This window comes from Engystomops pustulosus, chromosome 11 (assembly GCF_040894005.1).
Source record: "Engystomops pustulosus chromosome 11, aEngPut4.maternal, whole genome shotgun sequence".
NCBI classification, from domain to species: Eukaryota; Metazoa; Chordata; class Amphibia; order Anura; family Leptodactylidae; genus Engystomops; species Engystomops pustulosus.
In genome coordinates, this window is record NC_092421.1 from 79,008,469 (window position 1) to 79,033,111 (window position 24,643).

At 49.2% G+C, this 24,643-nt stretch overlaps 3 protein-coding genes across 3 annotated transcripts; all 3 read left to right on the forward strand.

Moving 5' to 3' along the window:
• The first annotated feature begins 7,753 nt into the window (after positions 1-7,753).
• TPI1 (triosephosphate isomerase 1) lies at positions 7,754-13,694 on the forward strand. Its single transcript, XM_072129609.1, has 7 exons — positions 7,754-7,933; positions 10,885-11,008; positions 11,085-11,169; positions 11,488-11,620; positions 12,827-12,912; positions 13,159-13,246; positions 13,429-13,694. The coding sequence occupies exons 1-7, from the start codon at positions 7,822-7,824 to the stop codon at positions 13,545-13,547; spliced, it is 747 nt and encodes a 248-aa protein (XP_071985710.1). The 5' UTR covers positions 7,754-7,821; the 3' UTR covers positions 13,548-13,694.
• A 1,859-nt stretch (positions 13,695-15,553) lies between these two features.
• LOC140105493 (taste receptor type 2 member 119-like) lies at positions 15,554-16,453 on the forward strand. Its single transcript, XM_072129439.1, has one exon. The coding sequence runs from the start codon at positions 15,554-15,556 to the stop codon at positions 16,451-16,453; it is 900 nt and encodes a 299-aa protein (XP_071985540.1).
• Positions 16,454-16,867: 414 nt separating this feature from the next.
• LOC140105494 (taste receptor type 2 member 13-like) lies at positions 16,868-17,821 on the forward strand. Its single transcript, XM_072129440.1, has one exon. It carries the CDS (start codon positions 16,868-16,870, stop codon positions 17,819-17,821), a length of 954 nt encoding a protein of 317 aa, XP_071985541.1.
• The last annotated feature ends 6,822 nt before the right edge of the window (positions 17,822-24,643 follow it).

The window sequence follows — 24,643 nt, forward strand, 5'->3', positions numbered from 1 at the left end:
TACAGTACATACAGGATGTATATGGTGACAGCTTCCATCACATGGAGGAGCATGGGACATGTACAGTACCTACAGGATGTATATGTTGACAGTTTCCATCACATGGAGGAGCAGGGGACATGTACATTACATACAGGATGTATATGGTGACAGCCTGGCAGCTTCCATCACATGGAGGAGCAGGAGACATGTACAGTACATACAGGATGTATATGATGACAGCCTGGCAGCTTCCATCACATGTAGGAGCAGGGGACATGTACAGTACATACAGGATGTATATGGTGACAGCCCGGCAGCTTCTATCACATGGAGGAGCAGGGGACATGTACAGTACATACAGGATGTATATGGTGAGATCACATGGAGGAGCAGGAGACATGTACAGTACATACAGGATGTATATGGTGACAGCCCGGCAGCTTCCATCACATGGAGGAGCAGGGGACATGTACAGTACATACAGGATGTATATGGGGACATCACATGGAGGAGCAGGGGACATGTACAGTACATACAGGATGTATATGGCGGCAGCTTCCATCACATGGAGGAGCAGGGGACATGTACAGTACATACAGGATGTATATGGTGACATCACATGGTGGAGCAGGAGACATGTACAGTACATACAGGATGTATATGGTGACAGCTTCCATCACATGAAGGAGCAGGGGACATGTACAGTACATACAGGATGTATATGGTGACAGCCTGACAGCTCCCATCACATGGAGAAGCAGGGGACATGTACAGTACATACAGGATGTATATGGTGACAGCTTCCATCACATGGAGGAGCAGAAGACATGTACAGTACATACAGGATGTATATGGTGACAGCCTGACCGCTCTTATCAAATGTAGGAGCAGGGGACATATACAGTACATACAGGATGAATAAGGTGACAGCTTCCATCACATGGAGGAGCAGGAGACATGTACAGTACACACAGGATGTATATGGTGACAGCCTGACCACTCCCATCAAATGTAGGAGCAGGGGACATATACAGTACATACAGGATGAATAAGGTGACAGCTTCCATCACATGGAGGAGCAGGGGACATGTACAGTACATACAGGATGTATATGGTGACAGCTCCCATCACATGGAGGAGCAGGGGACACGTACAGTACATACAGGATGTATATGGTGACAGCTTCCATCACATGGAGGAGCAGGGGACATGTACAGTACATACAGGATGTATATGGTGACATCACATGGAGGAGCAGGAGACATGTACAGTACATACAGGATGTATATGGTGACAGCTTCCATTACATGGAGGAACAGGGGACATGCACAGTACATACAGGATGTATATGGTGACAGCTTCCATCACATGGAGGAGCAGGGGACATGTACAGTACATACAGGATGTATATGGTGACATCACATGGAGGAGCAGGAGACATGTACAGTACATACAGGATGTATATGGTGACAGCTTCCATTACATGGAGGAACAGGGGACATGCACAGTACATACAGGATGTATATGGTGACATCACATGGAGGAGCAGGGGACATGTAAACTACACACAGGATGTATATGGTGACAGCTTCCATCACATGGAGGAGCAGGGGACATGTACAGTACATACAGGATGTATATGGTGACAGTTTCTATCACATGGAGGAGCCTGGGACATGTACATTACATACAGGATGTATATGGTGACAGCCTTGCAGCTTCCATCACATGGAGGAGCAGGAGACATGTACAGTACATACAGGATGTATATGGTGACAGCCTGGCAGCTTCCATCACATGGAGGAGCAGGGGACATGTACAGTACATACAGGATGTATATGGTGACAGCCCGGCAGCTTCCATCACATGCAGAAGCAGGGGACATGTACAGTACATACAGGATGTATATGGTGACAGCCCGGCAGCTTCTATCACATGGAGGAGCAGGGGACATGTACAGTACATACAGGATGTATATGGTGACATCACATGGAGGAGCAGGAGACATGTACAGTACATACAGGATGTATATGGTGACAGCCCGGCAGCTTCCATCACATGGAGGAGCAGGGGACATGTACAGTACATACAGGATGTATATGGGGACATCACATGGAGGAGCAGGGGACATGTACAGTACATACAGGATGTATATGGCGGCAGCTTCCATCACATGGAGGAGCAGGGGACATGTACAGTACATACAGGGTGTATATGGTGACAGCTCCCATCACATGGAGGAGCAGGGGACATGTACAGTACATACAGGATGTATATGGTGACATCACATGGTGGAGCAGGAGACATGTACAGTACATACAGGATGTATATGGTGACAGCTTCCATCACATGGAGGAGCAGGGGACATGTACAGTACATACAGGGTGTATATGGTTACATCACATGGAGGAGCAGGGGACATGTACAGTACATACAGGATGTATATGGTGACAGCTTCCATCACATGGAGGAGCAGGGGACATGTACAGTACATACAGGGTGTATATGGTAACAGCCTGGCAGCTTCCTTTACATGGAGCAGCAGGGGATATGTACAGTACATACAGGATGTATATGGTGACAGCCTGGCAGCTTCCATCACATGGAGGAGCAGGGGACATGTACAGTGCATACTGGATGTATATGGTGACATCACATGGAGGAGCAGGGAACATGTATAGTACATACAGGATGTATATGGTGACAGCTTCCATCACATGGAGGAGCAGGGGACATGTACAGTACATATAGGATGTATATGGTGACAGCTTCCATCACATGGAGGAGCAGGGGACATGTACAGTACATACAGGATGTATATGGTGACAGCTTCCATCCCATTGAGGAGAAGGGGACATGTACAGTACATACAGGATGTATATGGTGACATCCTGACAGCTTCCATCACATGGAGAAGCAGGGGACATGTACAATACATACAGGATGTATATGGTGACAGCTCCCATCACATGGAGGAGTAGGGGACATGTACAGTACATACAGGATGTATACGGTGACAGCCCGACAGCTTCCATCACATGGAGAAGCAGGGGACATGTACAATACATACAGGATGTATATGGGGACAGCTCCCATCACATGGAGGAGCAGGGGACATGTACAGTACATACAGGATGTATATGGTGACAGCCTGGCAGCTCCCATCACATAGAGGAGCAGGGGGCATGCACAGTACATACAGGATGTATATGGTGACAGCCCGGCAGCTTCTATCACATGCAGAAGCATGGGACATGTACATTACATACAGGATGTATATGGTGACATCACATGGAGGAGTAGGGGACATGTACAGTACATACAGGATGTATATGGTGACAGCTTCCATCACATTGAGGAGCAGGGGATATGTACAGTACATACAGGATGTATATGGTGAAATCACATGGAGGAGCAGGAGACATGTACAGTACATAAAGGATGTATATGCTGACAGCTTCCATCACATGGAGGAGCCCGGGACATGTACAGTACATACAGGATGTATATGTTGACAGCTTCCATCACATGGAGGAGCTGGGGACATGTACAATACATACAGTATGTATATGTTGACAGCTTCCATCACATGGAGGAGCAGGGGACATGTACATTACATAAAGGATGTATATGGTGATAGCCCAGCAGCTTCCATCACATGGAGGAGCTGGGGACATGTACAGTACATACAGGATGTATATGTTGACAGCTTCCATCACATGGAGGAGCAGGGGACATGTACAGTACATACAGGATTTATATGGTGACAGCTCCCATCACATGGAGGAGCAGGGGACATGTGCAGTACATACAGGGTGTATATGGTGACAGCTCCCATCACATGGAGGAGCCTGGGACATGTACAGTACATACAGGATGTATATGGTGACAGCTTCCATCACATGGAGGAGCAGCAGACATGTACAGTACATACAGGATGTACATGGTGACAGCCCGGCAGCTTCCATCACACGGAGGAGAGGGGACATGTACAGTACATACAGGATGTATAGGGTGACATCTCCCATCACATGGAGGAGCAGGGGACATGTACAATACATACAGGATGTATATGGTGACATCACATGGAGGAGCAGGGGACATGTACAGTACATACAGGATGTATATGGTGACAGCCTGGCAGCTCCTATCACATAGCGGAGCAGGGGACATGTACAATACATACAGGATATATATGGTGACAGCTTCCATCACATGGAGGAGCCTGGGACATGTACATTACATAAAGGATGTATATGGTGATAGCTTCCATCACATTGAGGAGCAGGGGACATGTACAGTACATACAGGATGTAAATGTTGACAGCTTCCATCACATGGAGGAGCAGGGGACATGTACAGTACATACAGGATGTATATGGTGACAGCCCGGCAGCTTCCATCACATGGAGGAGCAGGAGACATGTACAGTACATACAAGATGTACATGGCGACAGCTTCCATCACATGGAGGAACAGGGGACATGTACAGTACACACAGGATGTATATGGTGACAGCTTCCATCACATGGAGGAGCAGGGGACATGTACAGTACATACAGGATGTATATGGTGACAGCTTCCATCACATGGAGGAGCAGCGGACATGTACAGTACATACAGGATGTATATGGTGACAGCTACCATCACATAGAGGAGCCTGGGACATGTACATTACATAAAGGATGTATATGGTGATAGCCCAGCACCTTCCATCACATGGAGGAGCAGGAGACATGTACAGTACATACAGGATGTATATGGTGACAGCTACCATCACATAGAGGAGCCTGGGACATGTACATTACATAAAGGATGTATATGGTGATAGCCCAGCACCTTCCATCACATGGAGGAGCAGGAGACATGTACAGTACATACAGGATGTATATGGTGACAGCTTCCATCACATGGAGGAGCAGGGGACATGTACAGTACATACAGGATGTATATGGTGACAGCCTGGCAGCTTCCATCACATGGAGGAGCAGGGGACATGTACAGTACATACAGGGTGTATATGGTGACAGCTCCCATCACATGGAGGAGCCCGGGACATGTACAGTACATACAGGATGTATATGGTGACAGCTTCTATCACATGGAGGAGCAGCAGACATGTACAGTACATACAGGATGTACATGGTGACAGCCCGGCAGCTTCCATCACATGGAGGAGAGGGGATATGTACAGTACATACAGGATGTATAGGGTGACAGCTCCCATCACATGGAGGAGCAGGGGACATGTACAGTACATACAGGATATATATGGTGACAGCTTCCATCTCATGGAGGAGCCTGGGACATGTACATTACATAAAGGATGTATATGGTGATAGCCCGGCAGCTTCCATCACATGGAGGAGCTGTGGACATGTACAGTACATACAGGATGTAAATGTTGACAGCTTCTATCACATGGAGGAGCAGGGGACATGTACAGTACATACAGGATGTATATGGTGACATCACATGGAGGAGTAGGGGACATGTACAGTACACATAGAATGTATATGGTGACAGTTTCCATCACATGGAGGAGCAGGGGACATGTACAGTACACATAGGATGTATATGGTGACAGCTTCCATCACATGGAGGAGCCCGGGACATGTACAGTACATACAGGATGCCTGGCAGCTTCCATCACATGTAGGAGCAGGAGACATGTAATAAGTGGTAGTTACATGCCGTCTATAGCCTGTGTTGTGTGAGCACTAAGGGTTAATAGCTTATCTGCACACAGATGATATCACCAATGACAAGATGGGGGATGGGAGCAGCATGAGGAGAGGAGAGAGACAGAGAAAGTTCTGTAAAATCACAGACTGTGACTGATAGGGAACAGGGGAGGTCTTGTACCTCACTATGCTGTGCAGGAAACATTTTTATCTACATCCAGCTCTGCTACATACACAGAGAGCTCTGTTACATCACCTTCTCTTCTGTGAGCAGCAGCTCCTCCCCCCCAGGAGTTTGTAGATATGTTTATACTCTAGGGCAGTGGTGGCAAACCTATGGCACGGGTGCTTGAGGTGGCACTCAGAGCCCTCTCTGTGGGCACCCAGACCATTTACCCAGCACAGAGTTCACCAAACAAGCTCAAAGAATCCTCCTGCAGTCCCAGGAGACTCAAGCTTCTTTCAGCACTACACATAATTGTCAACTTGGGACTGCAGGACTAAAGGACTTCATAATTTTTGGAGGTCCTTGTGCTGGTCCCACATTTCTTCTTTGTACAGGAGGACCCTGAAAAGAAGCTAAAATAATAGTCCAAATTTCTTCTTTCAACTGTATTGGTGTCGTCAAGAGGCCAAAACGATTGAAAGTTGTGGCAGAATAGTTAGTAATAACTTGCTACTTTTATGGCACTTTGTGATAAATAATTGGGTTTTGGTTGAAATTTGGGCACTTGGTCTCTAAAAGGTTCACCATCACTGCTCTAGGGCTTATCAGCATAGGAAGCTCCTGCAGCACTGAGGTCATCTGAGGGGGCTAGCAAAGCAAAGTTGTTTACATCCCAAGAGCTATTGATTTGTGGGGAAAAAAATCTTTACAGTTGTTCTTTAAACTTGTTTTATCACAAGAATGAGCTATGGACACTTCTCCTGTGGACACTTCTTGCTCCTCAGTACAGGGGGGGTCTTACCTTCTTTCTGCTAATGGGAGGTTTGGTCCCTGCAGAGTCAACTTTCAGTCCAAATCCTCCTAAAATGTCATTGTGTGAATGATGATCATAACTGCTTCACTAGATCCATCCGCAATAAAGGGGAGAGTCTCAAAAACACTGGACAGTACAGGGGGCGGGATTAAAAAAAATACTGACTACGATTGGGTGAGGGGAGATATAAAAATACTGATGATAATAATGGATGGTGGGAGTGGTTTAAAAATAGTAGAAACAATAGGGGCGGGACTCTAGTATACTTGCACAATAGGGGGCGGTACTAAGAAATACTTTTGACAATCGTGGGTGGGGCTCAAAAATACTAATGACAATAGAGTGTTGGCTTTTAACTCCTTCACGCTCTGCGATGTACATATACAGTGCAGGGGCTGTGTGGGCTGAGCCCTCTTCATACAGAGTTGGGGTTTGCTGCCTATTGCAGCAAACATCCTTTGCTAATACACGCTATCAGTGCTGGAACCGGTCACGGTTATTACCCCTTTTGAATGCCAGCAGCATTAAAAAGACTTTGTTCTAATAGTCGCTTCCCGGGACCCCATCGGGGGGTGGGGGGCGTCGATCGGTTGCCATGACAGCCTCGGGTCTTTATGACGCTGTTTGGCATCTGCAGTTTCTTTACAATGAGTCAGTGGCCCATTGTATTACAGAAGTATTTCCAGGAGTAATGCAGGAGTATTACAGGAGTATTACAGTATATGGTGGGAATGAGGAGACAACCTAGGGTTAAAGTACAAAAAAACTGTAAAAAATTAAAAACTTTTAATCCCCTCCCTTCCCTAGAACTGATATAAAATGTGATAAACAGTAAAAATCACAAACACGTTATATATCGCCGCGTCCAAAAATGCCCGATGACTGTGACCCATCATGGCCCCTGCTGGTCTTATACTCCGTGCAATCAGTGATACACAGCTTCCCCCACAATCACAGGATTTGGAGATCCCCCCCACTACTGGCAGGTGAGGGCTTTGCCCACAATCAATATGGCGCTCGGAGTCCGAGCACGTACATCCGCCTGTCAGAACGTCAGTGGGCGTGACCGGTGAGTGGGCGTGCCCTGGGTGAGTATTTAAGGCCGCGCTGATCCCCCGCTTCTCCTGTCACCCTGTGCCGCCTCCTCCTCCTCTGTATCCTTTTCTCCTCGCATCATGTCTCTAAGGAAGTTTTTCGTGGGAGGGAACTGGAAGATGAACGGAGACAAGAAGAGTCTGGAGGAGCTGATCCACATCCTGAACAGCGGCAAGATCAGCGCAGAGACAGGTGGGTGCCTGGGGCTGCCCCGGGGGTAACGGCTCCTGCACGGGCTGCAGCCCCCCGGTGTCCTACCACCTCCCCCCCCCCTCCTAAGTGCTGGACCTGCCCTTTAAGGACCGGTTTCCCTGTAAGTTCTTGTACCTGTCCGGGCATAATCTGTCTCCTTCCGGTGATACTACTACCCCCATCGTGTCGCTGCAGCCTGATCCTGTGGGTGCTCTGCACTGACAGGGTTAATGTCACTTCCTGTTGCTATGGTGAAGCTGTTACATTGTATCTATATTTTGTGTGTGTGTATATGGGGGGAGGTTCCGGCCCAGAAGCCTCGGCTCCTCCTGACCTTGAGCAGTGATGGATGAACCCGGACAAAGTCCAAGATGTGCTGAGGCTTCGGAGCTTTGTGCAATGTCTATGTAGAATAATGGGCACATGGGGAGGGCTGATGCCAGGGGGCAGGGGCAGTAGTCCAGTGCCCCTTATACCCCCTGGCTTCTGCAGGCACTGGCCTCTCTATGGGGGATGGGTGATGCCATGGGCACTAGTACAGTACCTCTCATGCTCCCCGGGTCTCTGTCCCTGGTGCCGCCCCTGTGCTGCAGCCTCCTGGCTCTGCACGCTCTGCACGTCCGCTCTGCAGCGTCAGCCCTTTTAAAGGGACAGTAACCACAATGTGCCCTCCGGCTCTTGTTCTCTGCCCCTGGGGTGAGAGCGCGGGGGTTACACAAGTGACATTTAACCTTTAATCCTGAGACGGCCTAAAAACAGCCTTGACCTTTCAGTCCGCTCTGCACTTGGGATGATATCAAGGTCGTGACTCTTAACCTTTTGCTGCGCCTAAAATAAACGGACAGGTGGTCTAGAAATAGCAGTGAGGAGCGGGGGCTGCGGGGTCCTGGGCTGCAGACAATCTAGTCACCAGATTTTACTCCCTGGGGGCCGGATATGAAATGTCCTTTCTCAGCTTCCTCTGATGTGACAGCCACACAATTAACTATAAAAAAGTGATCGGGAAATGAGTCGCATTTTACCTCGGATGAGTCGTTTTGGATGCCCCGGTCTTCTATAACATCTAGTAACTTCCACCCTGGCTGGGAGGCAGATTCTGCAGACTGGTTCCCTCTTTGTCTGCGGTGGCTGCTGTGGGGTGTGAACAGGTCCCTACTCTCCATCTGCAGCGCATTACAATGATGCTGAATGTTTCTGGACCTGCGGTTCTGCTGCACCTTGTACTCTGGTACTTGTATGACTGGACTGGTAATCTGCTGCGTGGCCTGATGGTGCACAAGCAGCTGTCAGTAAATTTCCTACCTCTGGATGTGACGTGCGGTCAGTGCAGGTGCCGTCGCCTCTTGGTCTTGTGCCGCGCACGGCCTCCATGTGGCGTCTGGTTTCCTTGTGCACCCAAAAAATTCTGCATTTATTTTGTATGGTACCACCCTGTCGCCTCTCATACGGCGCTGACACTAGGTGGTGGTGCACATGCAGCTGCCATTCAGGAGCCTTATAAAGCTGTTCCCCCTAGACTGCCCCCTAGTGGGGTAACAAGCAGTGTAACTCATCTGTCTGGGTGTCCGCAGGGTTTGGTCTAAAGATTTGCAGCGTTGAGGACCTCGTAAGGTCCTGTGTGGAGCAGTAAGTCACATCGTGGAGCACACGGAGCTGCAGCTTCTGTCACTCAATGGGAACTTTACCCACATTGTACACTTTATGCCCCAACTTAATCTAAGGAATAATTTAAACCCAATAATCCAGTAAATAGAACCTGAAGGACATAACCGCATTCCTGTGGGTGGGTGAGGAACACGGATGATTCCAAAACCTGCTGTGCCGAAATTTCACTGACGCTCCATCCATCTGTACAGCGGAGCTGCAATACCAGTATAGACCATGGCCAGAGGGGGTGCCACTATCACACAGCTCCTTAAAGGACACCTGTCATCAGGTCTGTCACTAGTCCTGTCACTACTACCTGTTGGAGCAGCTCACAAGGATCCCATCCCAGCCTTTATCTAGTCAATTCATACATTAATCATTATAAATTCGTCTATTCTTTATTATGTAAATGAGGCTGGTCACATGGTCAGAGGCAGTGATGTCACCCCTGTTACCCCTCCCCTCTCCTCCCCCTGCTCATGTCTGTGTGTAATGTATAGTAAAGCATTGCTGGTGTGTGTGCTGCATCTGCTGACATGCTGCATCCTCCTAATACACATGTGACACAGACATCAGCTACACAAGTACCTGACATGTTCTGCTATAACATGGCTGCCTGAAGCTGTTGTATCTCTCCTACACACAGGCTGCAGGGGGCGCACATCATTATACAGCCTCACACCATTATACAGGCTGTCAGTCAAGCATGGGGGGTGTGGCTGTGCCTCCCACTCATGAATAAGCTGGACAGCTTGAATATGCTAATGCTTCATTGGACATTTCACAGGTTATTTGCATACAGCTTTAGGACCTCATTGCTTAGGTTTACAGGCATGTAGAGGGACAATGAAGGGATAGAGGCAATGCTCTCTAATGGCAGTGTATGAAAATATATTTAGATTAGGGGGTTATTTTGCATGACGGGTTCTCTTTAAACTATGGGATTATGTAATTATTAACCCCTGTGCAGCCACAGAACATGAAATGTATACCATTGATTTCCCCTAAAACCATTTACTTGAACCCCTAAGTGTTGATGCTTACAGCACCGCAGAATATGATGGCGCTATATAAATGAGCTCGATCTCCTACATACAGACGTCCGGCACCAGGGCCCTTGCTGGCATCTTCTTGCACTGAGATTGTTCTAAATCTGCAAATAGTGAAAGATTTAAAGGGGCAGAAACTAAATGTTGTGTTGTGCTGCTGTCTGCCTGAGCTGCACTCGGTGAGTGGCTGTGGGTGTCGTGTGATGTGAGTGCTCCTCTGATCAGGACATAACCTGTGCCTCTCTCCTCCTGTAGAGGTGGTCTGCGGTGCCCCCTCCATCTACCTGGACTTCTCCCGCCAGAAGCTCGATGCAAAAATTGCAGTGGCCGCGCAGAACTGTTACAAAGTGTCGAAGGGCGCGTTCACCGGGGAGATCAGGTGCGGCCGTTATATCGCCTGCATACGCTGTAGACTCGCTCATGTGCTCGCTCTATAACCGGCTGTTATCTTCCAGTCCGGCCATGATCAAAGACGTGGGAGCCACCTGGGTGATCCTGGGCCACTCCGAGAGGCGCCATGTGTTTGGGGAATCCGATGAGGTGAGACAATCCTTCCCCTTATACCGGACCCAGCAATCATAAGAGGGGCTCCTAGTGCCTGGGCCTCTGCAATACCGAATACAGCCACTAGGAGGGGCACGGCTCCACAGTTGATGTGTAGGAGCTTGGATTGATGAGGTTTGTTTGGGGGTCACATAAACCTGCCCCTTCCCATAAGGCCCGGTGCAGAGGCACAGGGGTATACGGGGGTCTGCGCTCTGTATATAGGGCCCTGTGCCCCGCCCCATACAGAGGGGTGTATGGGGGTCTGCGCTCTGTATATAAGGCTCATTGGCGTCTTGTGATTCTTCTCTGCAGCTGATTGGCCAGAAGGTGGCGCACGCCCAGTCCGAGGGTCTGGGGGTCATCGCCTGCATTGGGGAGAAGCTGGATCAGCGCGAGGCTGGAATTACAGAGAAAGTCGTGTTTGAGCAGACAAAGGTCATCGCAGGTGAGTTACTACCTGTGCACCCGGATATTTAACCCTGTCCTGTACACACAGCATCACACAGGGGCCAATGTGTCTCCAAGGTAACAGACTACAATCTAGATCTGTGTAGTCGTAGTCTGTACCAGTCTCCTCCCTCTTCTGTTCTACTAAACGACAAGAACAGGAGCTCCCGAAATCTAGACTGAGGCGTCGCCATTCAGAAATCCTTAACCCCTCGCCTTCCTGACGCAGCCCATGTTGTCAATATAATTGGTTGTAACTCTGTAAACTTCAACTGTTCCGAGGGATGTTTATTGAAAGAACAAATTCTCATAACAGCAAAAAACACTGGCTAAGGCTAAATTCACACTGCCCTGAGCCCACCGCACCGTAGCACGGCGGCACACGGCAGCGCGGGGAGAAGAGGAGGTGAGCACAGCTCATCCCCGCCCCTCTCCATAGAAAGTAACGGCGCCGTAATACGGGGAAAGATAAACATGTCCTATCTTTCCCCGGGCTACGGAGCGGTACGGTGTACATAGTGGACAGTATTATAGCAGTTATATTTTTGTACATAGGTGGCAGTATTATAGTAGTTATATTCTTGTACATAGGGCACAGTATTATAGTAATTATATTCTTGTCCATAGGGGGCAGTATTATAGTAGTTATATTCTTGTACATAGGGGGCAGTATTATAGTAATTATATTCTTGTCCATAGGGGGCAGTATTATAGTAGTTATATTCCTGTACATAGGGATGCAGTTTTATAGTAGTTATAGTCTTGTACATAGGGGGCAGTATTATAGTAGTTATATTCCTGTACATAGGGGGCAGTATTATAGTAGTTATATTCTTGTACATAGGGGGCAGTATTATAGTAGTTATATTCTTGTACATAGGGGGCAGTATTATAGTAGTTATATTCCTGTACATAGGGGGCAGTATTATAGTAGTTATATTCCTGTACATAGGGGGCAGTATTATAGTAGTTATATTCCTGTACATAGGGGGCAGTATTATAGTAGTTATATTCCTGTACATAGGGGGCAGTATTATAGTAGACATATTTTGCTGACTTTTTTTTTTGGGGGGGGGGGCGGGGGAGGTGGCTCTGTTCAGGTTCATGATGTAATGTGTATAACTCCTCGATAACTCCTCGATAACTTGTATAACTTCACGATTGGGTGAAATGTGATTTCTAGTTGTCACTTCCTCTCCCACAGATAATGTAAAGGATTGGTGTAAGGTTGTCCTGGCATATGAACCAGTCTGGGCCATTGGTACTGGAAAGACGGCCACACCCCAGCAGGTGAGTAGTTGACCCCATGACCTGCTGTCTCCCCTGTGATGGGTACAGGACTGCAGCCAGGCGTTGGCATTGCCTCAGCAAACGCACATTCAAGTCTTTCAATAAATGTGGTGCCGAGACCCTTGGCGTTCAGCTGGCAGCAGTTGGTGCCTATTGTGTTGGGGAGGTGTATTTTCTTTGGGGAGTTTGGGCTCTAGGGATTCACATTAGTCGGTCTCCGATAAAATCTCCCTGCTCTGTCTCCAGGCCCAGGAGGTGCATATAAAGCTCCGCGAGTGGCTCAAGTCCAACGTCTCTGAACAAGTTGCCCAGTCGGTCCGAATCATCTATGGAGGTAAAGTATTACTGACAGACTTCACCACCAGCAGAATAGTGAGTGCAGCTCTGGGGTATAATACAGGATGTAACTCAGGATCAGTACAGGATAAGTAATGTCATGTATGTACACAGTGACTGCACCAGCAGCAGAATAGTGAGTGCAGCTCTGGAGTGACTTGGTTTGTATTGTCGTCCTAGGCTCTGTCACGGGAGGTACGGCTCATGATTTGGCGTCTCAGCCGGATATCGATGGATTCCTGGTGGGAGGGGCTTCTCTGAAGCCCGAATTCATTGACATCATCAATGCTAAGCAATAATCTGTGTCATCTTCCGGTTTATCTTTGTCATGTGTCCCTCGTTTACGTGTCTGCAGGACCTCGGTGGAGCCGCCTTGGTCCTGGTGACTTCCTGTACAGGAGAAATGTGGATGATGTGTAATAAATAAATCTGTCCCTTTGTTCTCATTGTGTGACCTGTGTTTTCTGGGCTGCAGTTACTCTGATCTGTCGTCTCCATAATCCCCCAGGAAGGTCCTGGGTGTGCAGGTCCTGCCAGCAGAGGCATATAGGGGCTCCTCTGCTGCTGAGTCGTCAGGACCTGCGAGGGGGAGATGACGGGGCACACACCCCCCCCTCCCCTTCTCAGGGCAGACAATGATGGAGACCTTGCAGCAGATAATTGTCTCTCTCCTGACTCCTCATCTCTGATGCCGGTTGCATGTGTTGGTGTCAGGACCCAGGGCGCTTGTGGCTGTGAGCGCTGAGTAAATTTGACAAGTAGTCGCCGCTGTGGGTCCGGCATCTGGTGCCCCGGGATTGGTGAGAACTTGTCAGGTGTTTCTGCAGCAGCGAGCCCTTCATCAAAGAATTGGCTCTAGCCGAGCACCCAATGCTGCTCAACTCCCCTCAGAGCAATGCACGGCGCTAGTTTTATCAGAAGGATCTGCATGTCTCTGTTCAGACCGACACCAGCGCATTATTCACCAAACTTATAGGACAATATTATAAAATAAGGTTTAAAATGGGCAAATCTCAATCCATAGCCGGGCGCCAGATCACAAGTTCACCCGACCCGGGACATTGCTGGAACAACTCATGAGAAGCCTTGGAAACCCCGGGTCGTGAGAACTTGATCTGGCGTCTGGCTATGGATTGAGATTTGCCCATTTTAAACCTTATTTTATAATATTGTCCTAGAAGGTTGGTGAATAACGCGCTGGTGTCAGTCTGAACAGAGACTTACAGAGCCTTCTGATAAAAACATAACTAATGCCGTGCATTGGTCCAAGGAGAGAACAGCAAAACAAAAAATAAAGCGGCGTTGCGCGCTCCGCTAAAGCAAATAACTCCTGCCCCTTTTCTTGGATCTTTGTGGATCAGTCTTGTACCGTGAGTAGCTCCATGGGGGTGAATTGTGCACCACCCATAACTGATGTGGCCCCTGGACCTGATGAAGGGCACAAATTTGTGCCATGGGGTGTGCACCCCTGATATATCCTATCCAGGCCCTGCCCCCTGTGTGATGGCACCTCACATGTTAGCTCTTGTTTACAATGCTTAGGGCCTCCTGCCCCTCACCCTAGTCACTCTCTAACCCTTCACCTTCATAGTCATTGGGGGGCATTTATCAGAAGTGTGGGGGGTAGAACTGTTCCAGTTGCCCATAGCAACCAATCAGATCTTGGCTTTCGTTTTCTCACAGCAGGTTATATAATGACACCTGGTTTCCAGGGACAACTGCAATGGTTTTACCTCCGGACATTTCTGACAGTTTCCCCAATCTGTCTACATTTTTATACTGACTGTCCCTTCTGTTATTCCTTTCAGATATTCCACTAAATTCCTTTCCTAATCCCCCAGGTTGCTCACATGTAGTGTATTCAGAAGGAAAAGGACCTTCTGGATCATTGAATGTGGATTATAGGACCCGATGTATCTCCTGATAAGTCTCCACATTGCAGTCTGACCACCGGAGGAGCAGAGATCAGTCAGGTCTTTGCTTGGGTCCCCTTGTAGCTCCTACAGGATGTGTCCATCATGAACCTTATGAGTCCTGACCCAACCCAAAGACCTGGGCGCTGGATGATGTCAGCAGTCACATTGGGGTCTCACAGGTTCGGGAGTTTCTGTTGCGTCATAGACAATAGTTTGGGTTTTGTTGTTGCTGTAGACTGTGATATGCAGTTTGTGTGAGGGTTTGTCAGATTTGCATCCATATAAGACATGATATGGGCCTCACCCTGGAGGTAAACCTATCCGCGTCACATTTGCATCAATCTCCTGTTCTATAACTTGCTTTCACACCTTCCACTCTCGCTATCGCCATGTCGTCTTCCATCGTGTGGATCTTTAGTGGGATCCAAGTCTCGGCTTTCCTCGTGGGACTCGCCACCAATGGTTTCATCCTTGGAGTCAACGTCATGGACCTGATGCTTTCAGTCCCTCTGACCAAATCCGATTTCTATATGTGCTACTTGGCAGCAACCAACCTCTCCCTCCAGATCTGGACCTTGGCCAAATGGATCTGTTCCCTCGCCCAGGAAGACGGCTTCTTCTGCCGCTTAATGAACGCTCTGAAGGTGACGTCCAGCTCGTGTAGCCTCCTGCTGACCGCAGCTCTCTGCATGTTCTACTGCAGCAGGATCGTAGTCTTCAAGCACTGTCTTTTCCGTTGGGTTCAGAAACATGTGACCCACAATTACCGGTACCCCATCTTCGGGTCCATCCTCCTGTGTGTGGTGATGGGTCTGCCTTTGGCCTGGACCAGAAGTGACTATGACAATACACAATGTAATAAGCTGTCAGCTCCATGTAACAGGTCCATTAATGCGTATTCCTACCAGAACATATATCGCTCTATCATCATCCTCATTGGCTACTCCATCCCATTGTTCTACGTTGTCCTGGCTGCCGGTCTTATACTTCGGTCGCTGATACATCATATGAGACGAATGCAAGTGAGTATGAGGATGGGCCATGAAATCCGCCTGACAGCGCACCTCCAGGCCGGGTGCTCGGTGCTGTCCCTGCTGGTTCTTTTCATCGTCTACTTTGTGCTTTCAGTTTTGCTTTTAACAGAATTACCTCCTAAGGACAGTCCCCTGCTATACGTCTGCTACTGTGCGCCAATGCTCTACTCCGCCGCACACAGCCTTGTAATGATTAAAGGAAATGTCAAGCTGCGGAGCGTAGCCGGAGACCTCCTCCAGAAATGTAAGAAGTAGTAACAATGTATGAAAATGCTCCATGCAACACATTTCTCTCTCTATATCCTCATTGGCTGCACTTTGCTCTATGTTGTCCTGCTGGGCTTATACTTCAGTCCCTTATACATTATATGTAACAAATGTAAATTAGTATGAAAATGGGCGTGACAGTGCACCTCCAGGCCGGGGGCTCGGTGCTGTCCCTGCTGGTTCTCTTCATTGTATACTTTCAGCTTTTGATTTTTGCTGTAGAAATTATTATTCTAATTATTACATAACTAATAAATCTGCGTGAGCTTTATGGCTTCTGCTGATGGATCCTATTTCCTCCTCCCTCCCTCATCTACATCTGGTGTGTCAGTACTAAGCAACCATTGGTGGAGAAAGTAACTCAATGCTCCTGTATTTTGCATCTCTCCGTCTCTGATCTATATGGACAACACTTTTCTTTACGTCTCCATCATGTCTTCACCTACAGATATCCTTCTCACCACTGTCCAGTCTCTGATGACTTTGTTGGGGTCCATCACCAATGGCTTTGTAGTCGTAGTCAATGTACACGACTGGAGGCTCGGCCGTTCTCTGACCTCCGCTGACTACTTCACGTGTAGCGTTGCCGTATCCAATCTCTTTCTCCAGTTGTGGTCAGGATTCAGTGGTTTCTATGACTTGTTCAAAAACTCTGATGTCTTCTGCCAAAGCAGCTTCACCCTGAAGATGATCTCCACTCACTGCAGCTTCAGAGTGGCGGCTCTTCTGTGCTTGTTCTACTGCACAAGAATTGTCAGCTCCAAAAACTGCTTATTCAGATTCTACCAGAGGAGAGTCCAAAGCTCATTCCGGAAAGCCATTCTGCGAGCGATCCTTAGCGTCTTCTTTATAGGGTTCCCTCTGTTTGGCATCAAGAAGGAACAATTGACCCCTAAGTCTGGCAATCTACTGCTTAATATCGGCTCCGTGTCCTTTGTGAATAACACTCTCATCGACACGTCCTTCGTGTTATACCGGATCTTTCTTCTGTGCTTTGGGTATATTTATCCGCTGCTGATTAGTTTGGTTTCTGCAGTTTGTTTATTGGTCTCCTTAATGAAACACATGAACAGGATGCGAGACACCATGGAAAACAAAGACGGAGCCTTCATCGCGGCCCACCGGCGCGCCGGCACCACCGTCATGTCTATGCTCCTGCTGATCCTCATGTATTTTGTCACATCTATTATATCTCTGATTTTATTATATCCTCACACGGACCCTCGATCAGTTCTGTGTGACTTCATCGCTATGTTATACGCTCCAGCACTTGGGATTGTGCTCATAAGAGGAAACTGCAAACTCCGAAAGATGGCGGCTAAAATCCAGCGGGAGGTAGAGAGGAGGATGTTTTAGTCCAGGATATTTCCATTCATGACAAATAACCAATCAATGATCAATAGACCAGGTCCAGATTATTTCTCATTTTTCAGATATTAATTGAGCAGTTCTATTATTTCATGTATTGTAATACTGTCAAGGGTCTTCATACTTCTGCACAGTCCTCTCTGATGCATCGGGATCGGTTCCATCACTTTGTCTTATTATAACTTGGCTTCATATGGCTTTCTGTACATTTGCCCCCTGTGAAGGGTTTTTTTTCTGTGTCTTGTAATTAAATAAATACAATAAAACATCTTTATTACTTCTTGCTGTCGCTTACTGTGGGCCGGGGGCGTAACTACAGCGATAGCAGTAATAGCAGCTGCTATGGGGCCCGCAGTGTCAGGGGGCCCCAGCATCCGACCTGACACATTGAAGAATGGAGAATATATTAGTAAGTGCCTAAATATGCATGAACCCAGAGCATGTGACTCCATTTTGGACCAACAAACTTCTACATTTACATTAATTTGGGTTTCTTTGGTCGTCATGACCAGACGTTCCAGCTCCAGCCCGATATTACACGTCATCTTTCACAGGGATCCAGGAACAGAGCAGCTGCCGGCGATGCATAAAATCCATGGAATCAGAAGGTGAATGATTCCCCCACAAGCAGGAGCCAGGAAACATTCTCCATCTATATCACTATGTATCATTATATGGAACCCGTCACCACTGATATTCTGCTTCTGGTGACAGGTTCCCTTTAAAGCCCCTGCAGCAATTTTATGTCGGATTTTGCACTTTCTTTTATGTACAAACAGCTTACACTTTATAATGTGTCTCAATTGTGCTGCGGCCGCACTGCACTCTATGCTACACAAATTTCGGCACATAAAGGGGCGTCCGGTGCTCAGTCAAACCGCACAACACATTTATCATGCAAAGTCCAACACAAGTGTATCGCACGCCCCAGGTTAAAGGTGCATCAAAAAAAAGTGGTGCCCTCTGTCAGAGCAGTGCAGGGGGCGCCAGATTCATGAAGAACATGCACTAAATCCTGAATCTGGCGCCCCCTGCACTCTATCAGCATGTATTACTAATACACACAGACCCCAGCATCACAAGACCATCTCAGACACAGGCACTGTAAGCAGCAGCGTGCAGTGACTCCCTCTACCATCTACACACAGATAAGGTCTTTATCCAGGGGAGGGAGGCATGTAGCAGAACTGACTGTCTTATAAGTGAGGGAGCAGAGCGGAGAGTGTCAGTGTGACTTATATCTCATCTCTGACCTGTCGGATCTCTCTTTTTCTCATATACTCCATATTCTCAATTTACACCTAGTACTACATATACTACATATACTCCATATACTACACATACTCCATATACCACAGATATACTACCAGGTACTACATATACTACATATACTGCCAGGTATCCATATCACCTGGATTGTCTAAGTAGTTTTCCCCTTGTGGAGCCATTGGCTGTGGAGGTAAGTCGATGCTCCTGTACTTTGCATCCAGCTGTCTTGCACCTTCCTGCCTCCATCATGCACCCGACCCTCCAGGTGGCTCTAGCTGCGGCCGCTCTCATAGGACTGGTCACCCATGGCTTTGCAGTGATTGTCCACTGGTCCTGGAGATGCAGAGGAGACCTGAATCCCTCTGATCATTACATCTGTAGCATCGCCGGGTCCATCCTCGCTCACCAGTTGTTCTTAGGATTTGCTTGGCTTTGTGAATCCTCTGTACAGATGTGTCCAGTCGGGGGTTCCTTTGTATAGATGTGTCAGGTCAGGAATTCCTGGCACCCCCGCAGCCTCAGGGCAGAGGTGAGACCCTCCACCGGCATCTGAGACGCTGTCTCTGATTAGCACAGACGGGAGAAGGAGGCCAGAGTTTCGTGGCAGGCCAGTTGAATGAGGGAGTCTGGGTCCAAAACAATCGGACCACAGGCCAAGTCCACTGCTTTGATCAGCAGCGGGGTTTCCGTTTTGCCACGGAGGGCTTCTGGCGTGATCCGGATCCCAGATTCTGAGAAGGAGGCCTACGAGGACCACTACGAAGAGGATTCCTGGCTGCAGCTTCCAGCTACCCCCCAGCCTGTGGTGGCTCAGGTGGTGACCTGTGTGAGTGCCCCGTGCACTGTCATTGTGAGCACAGGCCCCATTGCTATCCATGGACTGGGCCAGCTCCAAGGAAATACCCCGGTGGATTCCCCGGTGACAGGTGTGGCGGGTTCTCGCAGGTCTTCCGCGGCAGACAAAGCAGCTGAGGAGGGAAGAGAACGCGAGGTTCCAGTGATAGGTGACCCTCCAGTGGCTCCGTTCCAATGGGGTGATGACCCAGCCCCGGAAGAGTTGGAGGCTGAAAGGGCACTAGGCCAAGTGCCTATATATTTGTTTTTGGATCCGTCTGTGATGATGGGTCCTATAGATCCATCGGCTGGAGATACCAACACCCGGAGGCCAGCGGTCCCTTCCCTGAGTGTCAGGAGATCAGTGAGAACGCTGACGAACCTGCAGTTCCTGGAACTGCCACCAGGTGTCCCCAGATGGCTGTTGACTCACCACAACTCACCGGTACTGGATATGGATACCGATTGCTTTCTGGACTGAGACAGTGAGTAATTCCCTGATGGGCTGAAGCCCACTAACTTTGCTGCAGTGAAATATGTTATTGCTGCTGTGCCCACTAACCATCGCCAGAGACTTCCCTGGGACTCTCCCTTATTAATTAAAGTCATAAACTGTCCTGAACTTTTCCCCTGTTGTGCTATGATAACACCCACCTCTTCTGACGCAGACTTACCTCACCAAAGGACTGTGTCCCTCATCTGAAGAGGAGAGCCTTTGTTTTTGCTACACCAAGGACAAAGTTATTATTTATTGCACTTAATACCTTTCTTTCTAGGAGGTTTTGTATTTCGTGCCTTACTGACACCTAGACGTCATACCCTAGGGTAAGACCATTAGACGGCAGGTAAACTGTATTTACTGTACGGACCGTTTGTAGTGATGCCACCTCGGTGACGTGTCTTCAGGCAACTTTTCAAGCCTTGGTGCAAGGAGTGGATTGCAGGACATGACACCGCACCTTTCCCTTAGCAAATAGTTGGTTTAAGGGCATTAGCTACCAAATGTACAGTCCTAATTTTTATGTAACCAGTCCGACACCAACCCCGTTGCCTGTAGTCAGGAACATGGCAGGTTTGTCTCCCCTACACTGCACATAGCTGTCCATAGCTGAGCCTTGGGCGGCTCTTTCAATTACCTAGGGGGTATGCAACACCCCTGCCAACGTGTAGGCAAGGGAGTATTTGCGAATAAGGCCCCCTACCTGTCAGGATCCATCTAGTGAGCTTGATCAACTCACCCAAGGGATAATGCAGAGAGATCTTTGGTAATCTGCAGCTTTAGCCTCTGCCTTGATTGGAGTGTGATTGGAGAGGTGCTACCACCTGACCGGAGGAGAATAAAACCCTGTGCAGTGCGGACCCCTCTCCACGACCACTCCAGTACCAGAATCTGCTATTGATCGTTTGGCCCGTTGTCTGCTACCAGTTGTTTAATAAAGAACCGTGAGTTGATTTGCACAACGTTGCCTCCGTCTGATCCCTGGATACGGCTGTTACCACCATGGGCTCCCCATCCATTACCCAGGGACCCAAGTCCCTTTTTCCCTAAACCACACCCATTATTTCACTTCTGGCCCCACCCCCAAACATCGTATGAAATCATCCTTAACGACCCCCCACGTAGTATAATGCCCCTTCCTGTGGCCAACCTCCCTACGGACCTATATAATACCCCTAATGCAACTCAGCCACATATACTGTAATGCCCCTGCTTTTATTTATTTCCACAAACTTATAATGGCCAAGCTTTTTGTACTCAAAGTCCCCCTCCCCTCTACGTTTAATATTGTGGCCTCCTTTCCTCTATCCCCTTAATATTGTGGCCCCTGTCCTTCATCCCTTTCATATTGTGGCCCCCAGTCCTCCCTTATATTGTGGCCCCTGTTCTCCCTCATACTGTGGCCACTTCCCCTTTTATTGTGGACCCTTCCACTTGTATTGTGGCCCCCCGTCCTCCACCCCATTCATATTGTGGCCCCCAGTCCTCCATTATATTATGCCCCTCCCCTGTCCTCTCTCATATTGTGGCCCCTTTCCCTTTTATTTTGGCCAAATATACTCTCTCATACTGTGGCCCATTCCCCTCATATTGTGGCCTCCTATCCTCCCTAATATCGTGGCCCCATATTCTCTCTCATTTTATGGCCCAGTATACCCATCATACTTCCAACCCCCAGGATAGTGGGACTGCACCATAAAACAGTGACTGTCCCACTGAATCCGGGACAGTTGGGAGCTATGAATATATCTTATGGTTCAACAGTGTGAACATAGAAAGTTTCCATATCTTGGAACGTTCCCTGTGATGCACAGCTATGCGACTTGTTCTCCCTGGATTGAACCTTTATAAACATCCATGGAGAATCTCTGTGTTCCAATAAAAATGTGTAGCAATCACAAAACTTGCATGAGATCCAATATGGCGATTTCTGGGCACCGTGTAAAAGCTCCACCCCCTCACCCGTTACTTGCCGATCTTTTCGGATATGTCTTTACCCTTTCGTGGTCCTGAGATTTGTGACTCTGTGCATAGCACTAGATTGGGGATCAGTCATCTACACACATGGCGGGGGCTCGATGGCTGCGGTGCGGACCCCCTGCTCTAAGGCTCTTATCCATATTTACCGTATAATGAAAAGTGATAGATCTCCAGGGATCCCCCGGGTGGACGCTGCTCGCCCCTCGTCCTGCACGCCCGGGTGATCGGGGACGTCTGGACACATTTCGGCTGGAAAGTTTATGGACTTGAACGTTATCGCTGCACAATCTGCTGCGTCTGACATTGACCTCGGATTAAAGGAGAAAAACTTTGTTTCTTGCGCTTATTCCTAATAAACAGGGAGATTTCCAGGGACTTTATGACTCGGGGCTCCAGAAATCCGTCCTGTGATTAGTCGGCCGATAACTTCTACCACAAGGAAATTAAGACAAGAAAATTTCACAGAGAAATATCTGCATCACATAAGCCCCCTGAGCTTTGTGAGACCCGGGAAGAGCCGTGTGGTGGGGCCAGAAGCTGCAAGACCATCACTGGGGGCATTTAGGGTGTTGTCCAGCAACAACAAGTTATCCACGGGGGGAATCAGTGCCTGTCCCAGTGGTGGGACCCCCATGGATGATAAGAATAGGCTCCATTGTACACGAAATGAAAGGGCCCGCACCCTGCACTTCCTTCTATGGTACTGAGAGAAGTAGCCCCATTCTGCGCTCATCTGTCTCCATCAGCACATTGGCGCATGCGCTACCTGCTGCACTGGTCATTTGGGCTAAAACAGACCCAGGTTATAGTAATCCACTGGGACCCCCACTGATCAGCACGTTATCCCCACTCCTATGGATAGGGGAATACTTGATGTGGCTGGACAACCCCTTTAAATACTAGTTTATTATTTTGCTGGCACCTAGAGACCTTTAAATGTTTTAATTTATTGGACCACCCCTCGCTTATAGATTCTGATTATATTTCTATACATGTAACTGTTCAAGGCTAAGACTTGCACTATTATAACATGTCCATGCAGGGCCGGCTCCAGGTTTTAGTGGGCCCCTGGGCGACAGCCTTAGTGCCCCATCCCCCCCCCCCCCCCGTGGGCCGCCCCCCAGTGGCCACACTGCCCCCCCTCCCCCTGCGGACACACTGACTACCCCCCTTGCAACTGTGGACACACTGACCACCCCCCCTCCTCTGCGGACACACTGACCACCCCCCCTCCTCTGCGGACACACTGACCACCCCCCCTCCTCTGCGGACACACTGACCACCCCCCCTCCTCTGCGGACACACTGACCCCCCTCCCCCCCCTGCGGACACACTGACCCCCTCCCTCCCCCCTCTCCCTGCTGACACACTGACCCCCTCCCTCCCCCCTCTCCCTGCTGACACACTGACCCCCTCCCTCCTCCCTGCTGACACACTGACCCCCTCCCTCCCCCCTCTCCCTGCTGACACACTGACCCCCTCCCTCCCCCTCTCCCTGCTGACACACTGACCCCCTCCCTCCCCCTCTCCCTGCTGACACACTGACCCCCTCCCTCCCCCCTCTCCCTGCTGACACACTGACCCCCTCCCTCCTCCCTCTCCCTGCTGACACACTGACCCCCTCCCTCCTCCCTCTCCCTGCAGACACACTGACCCCCTCCCTCCCCCTGTATACACACTGACCCCCTCCCTCCTCCCTCTCCCTGCTGACACACTGACCCCCTCCCTCCCCCCTCTCCCTGCTGACACACTGACCCCCTCCCTCCTCCCTCTCCCTGCTGACACACTGACCCCCTCCCTCCCCCTGCTAACGCACTGAACCCTCCCTCCCCCTGCGGACACACTGACCCCCTCCCCCTCTCCCTGCAGACACACTGACCCCCTCCCTCCTCCCTCTCCCTGCTGACACACTGACCCCCTCCCTCCCCCTGCTAACGCACTGAACCCTCCCTCCCCCTGCGGACACACTGACCCCCTCCCCCTCTCCCTGCAGACACACTGAACACCCCCCCCCCCCCCCAAAACCCACCCCTGGAAAAGAAAAAAGAATTTACCTTTCCTGGTTCCCCCGGCGCAGCGCCTTCAGTTGTCTTCGGCCTGGGCCTCCCGTACGCGCCGGCTCTGAAGCCGGCACACATGATCCGATGACGTCATCATGTGCGCCGGCTTCAGAGCCGTCGCATACCCTGCGGAGCGCTGCATCGTGGGAACCGGGACAGGTGAGTTTT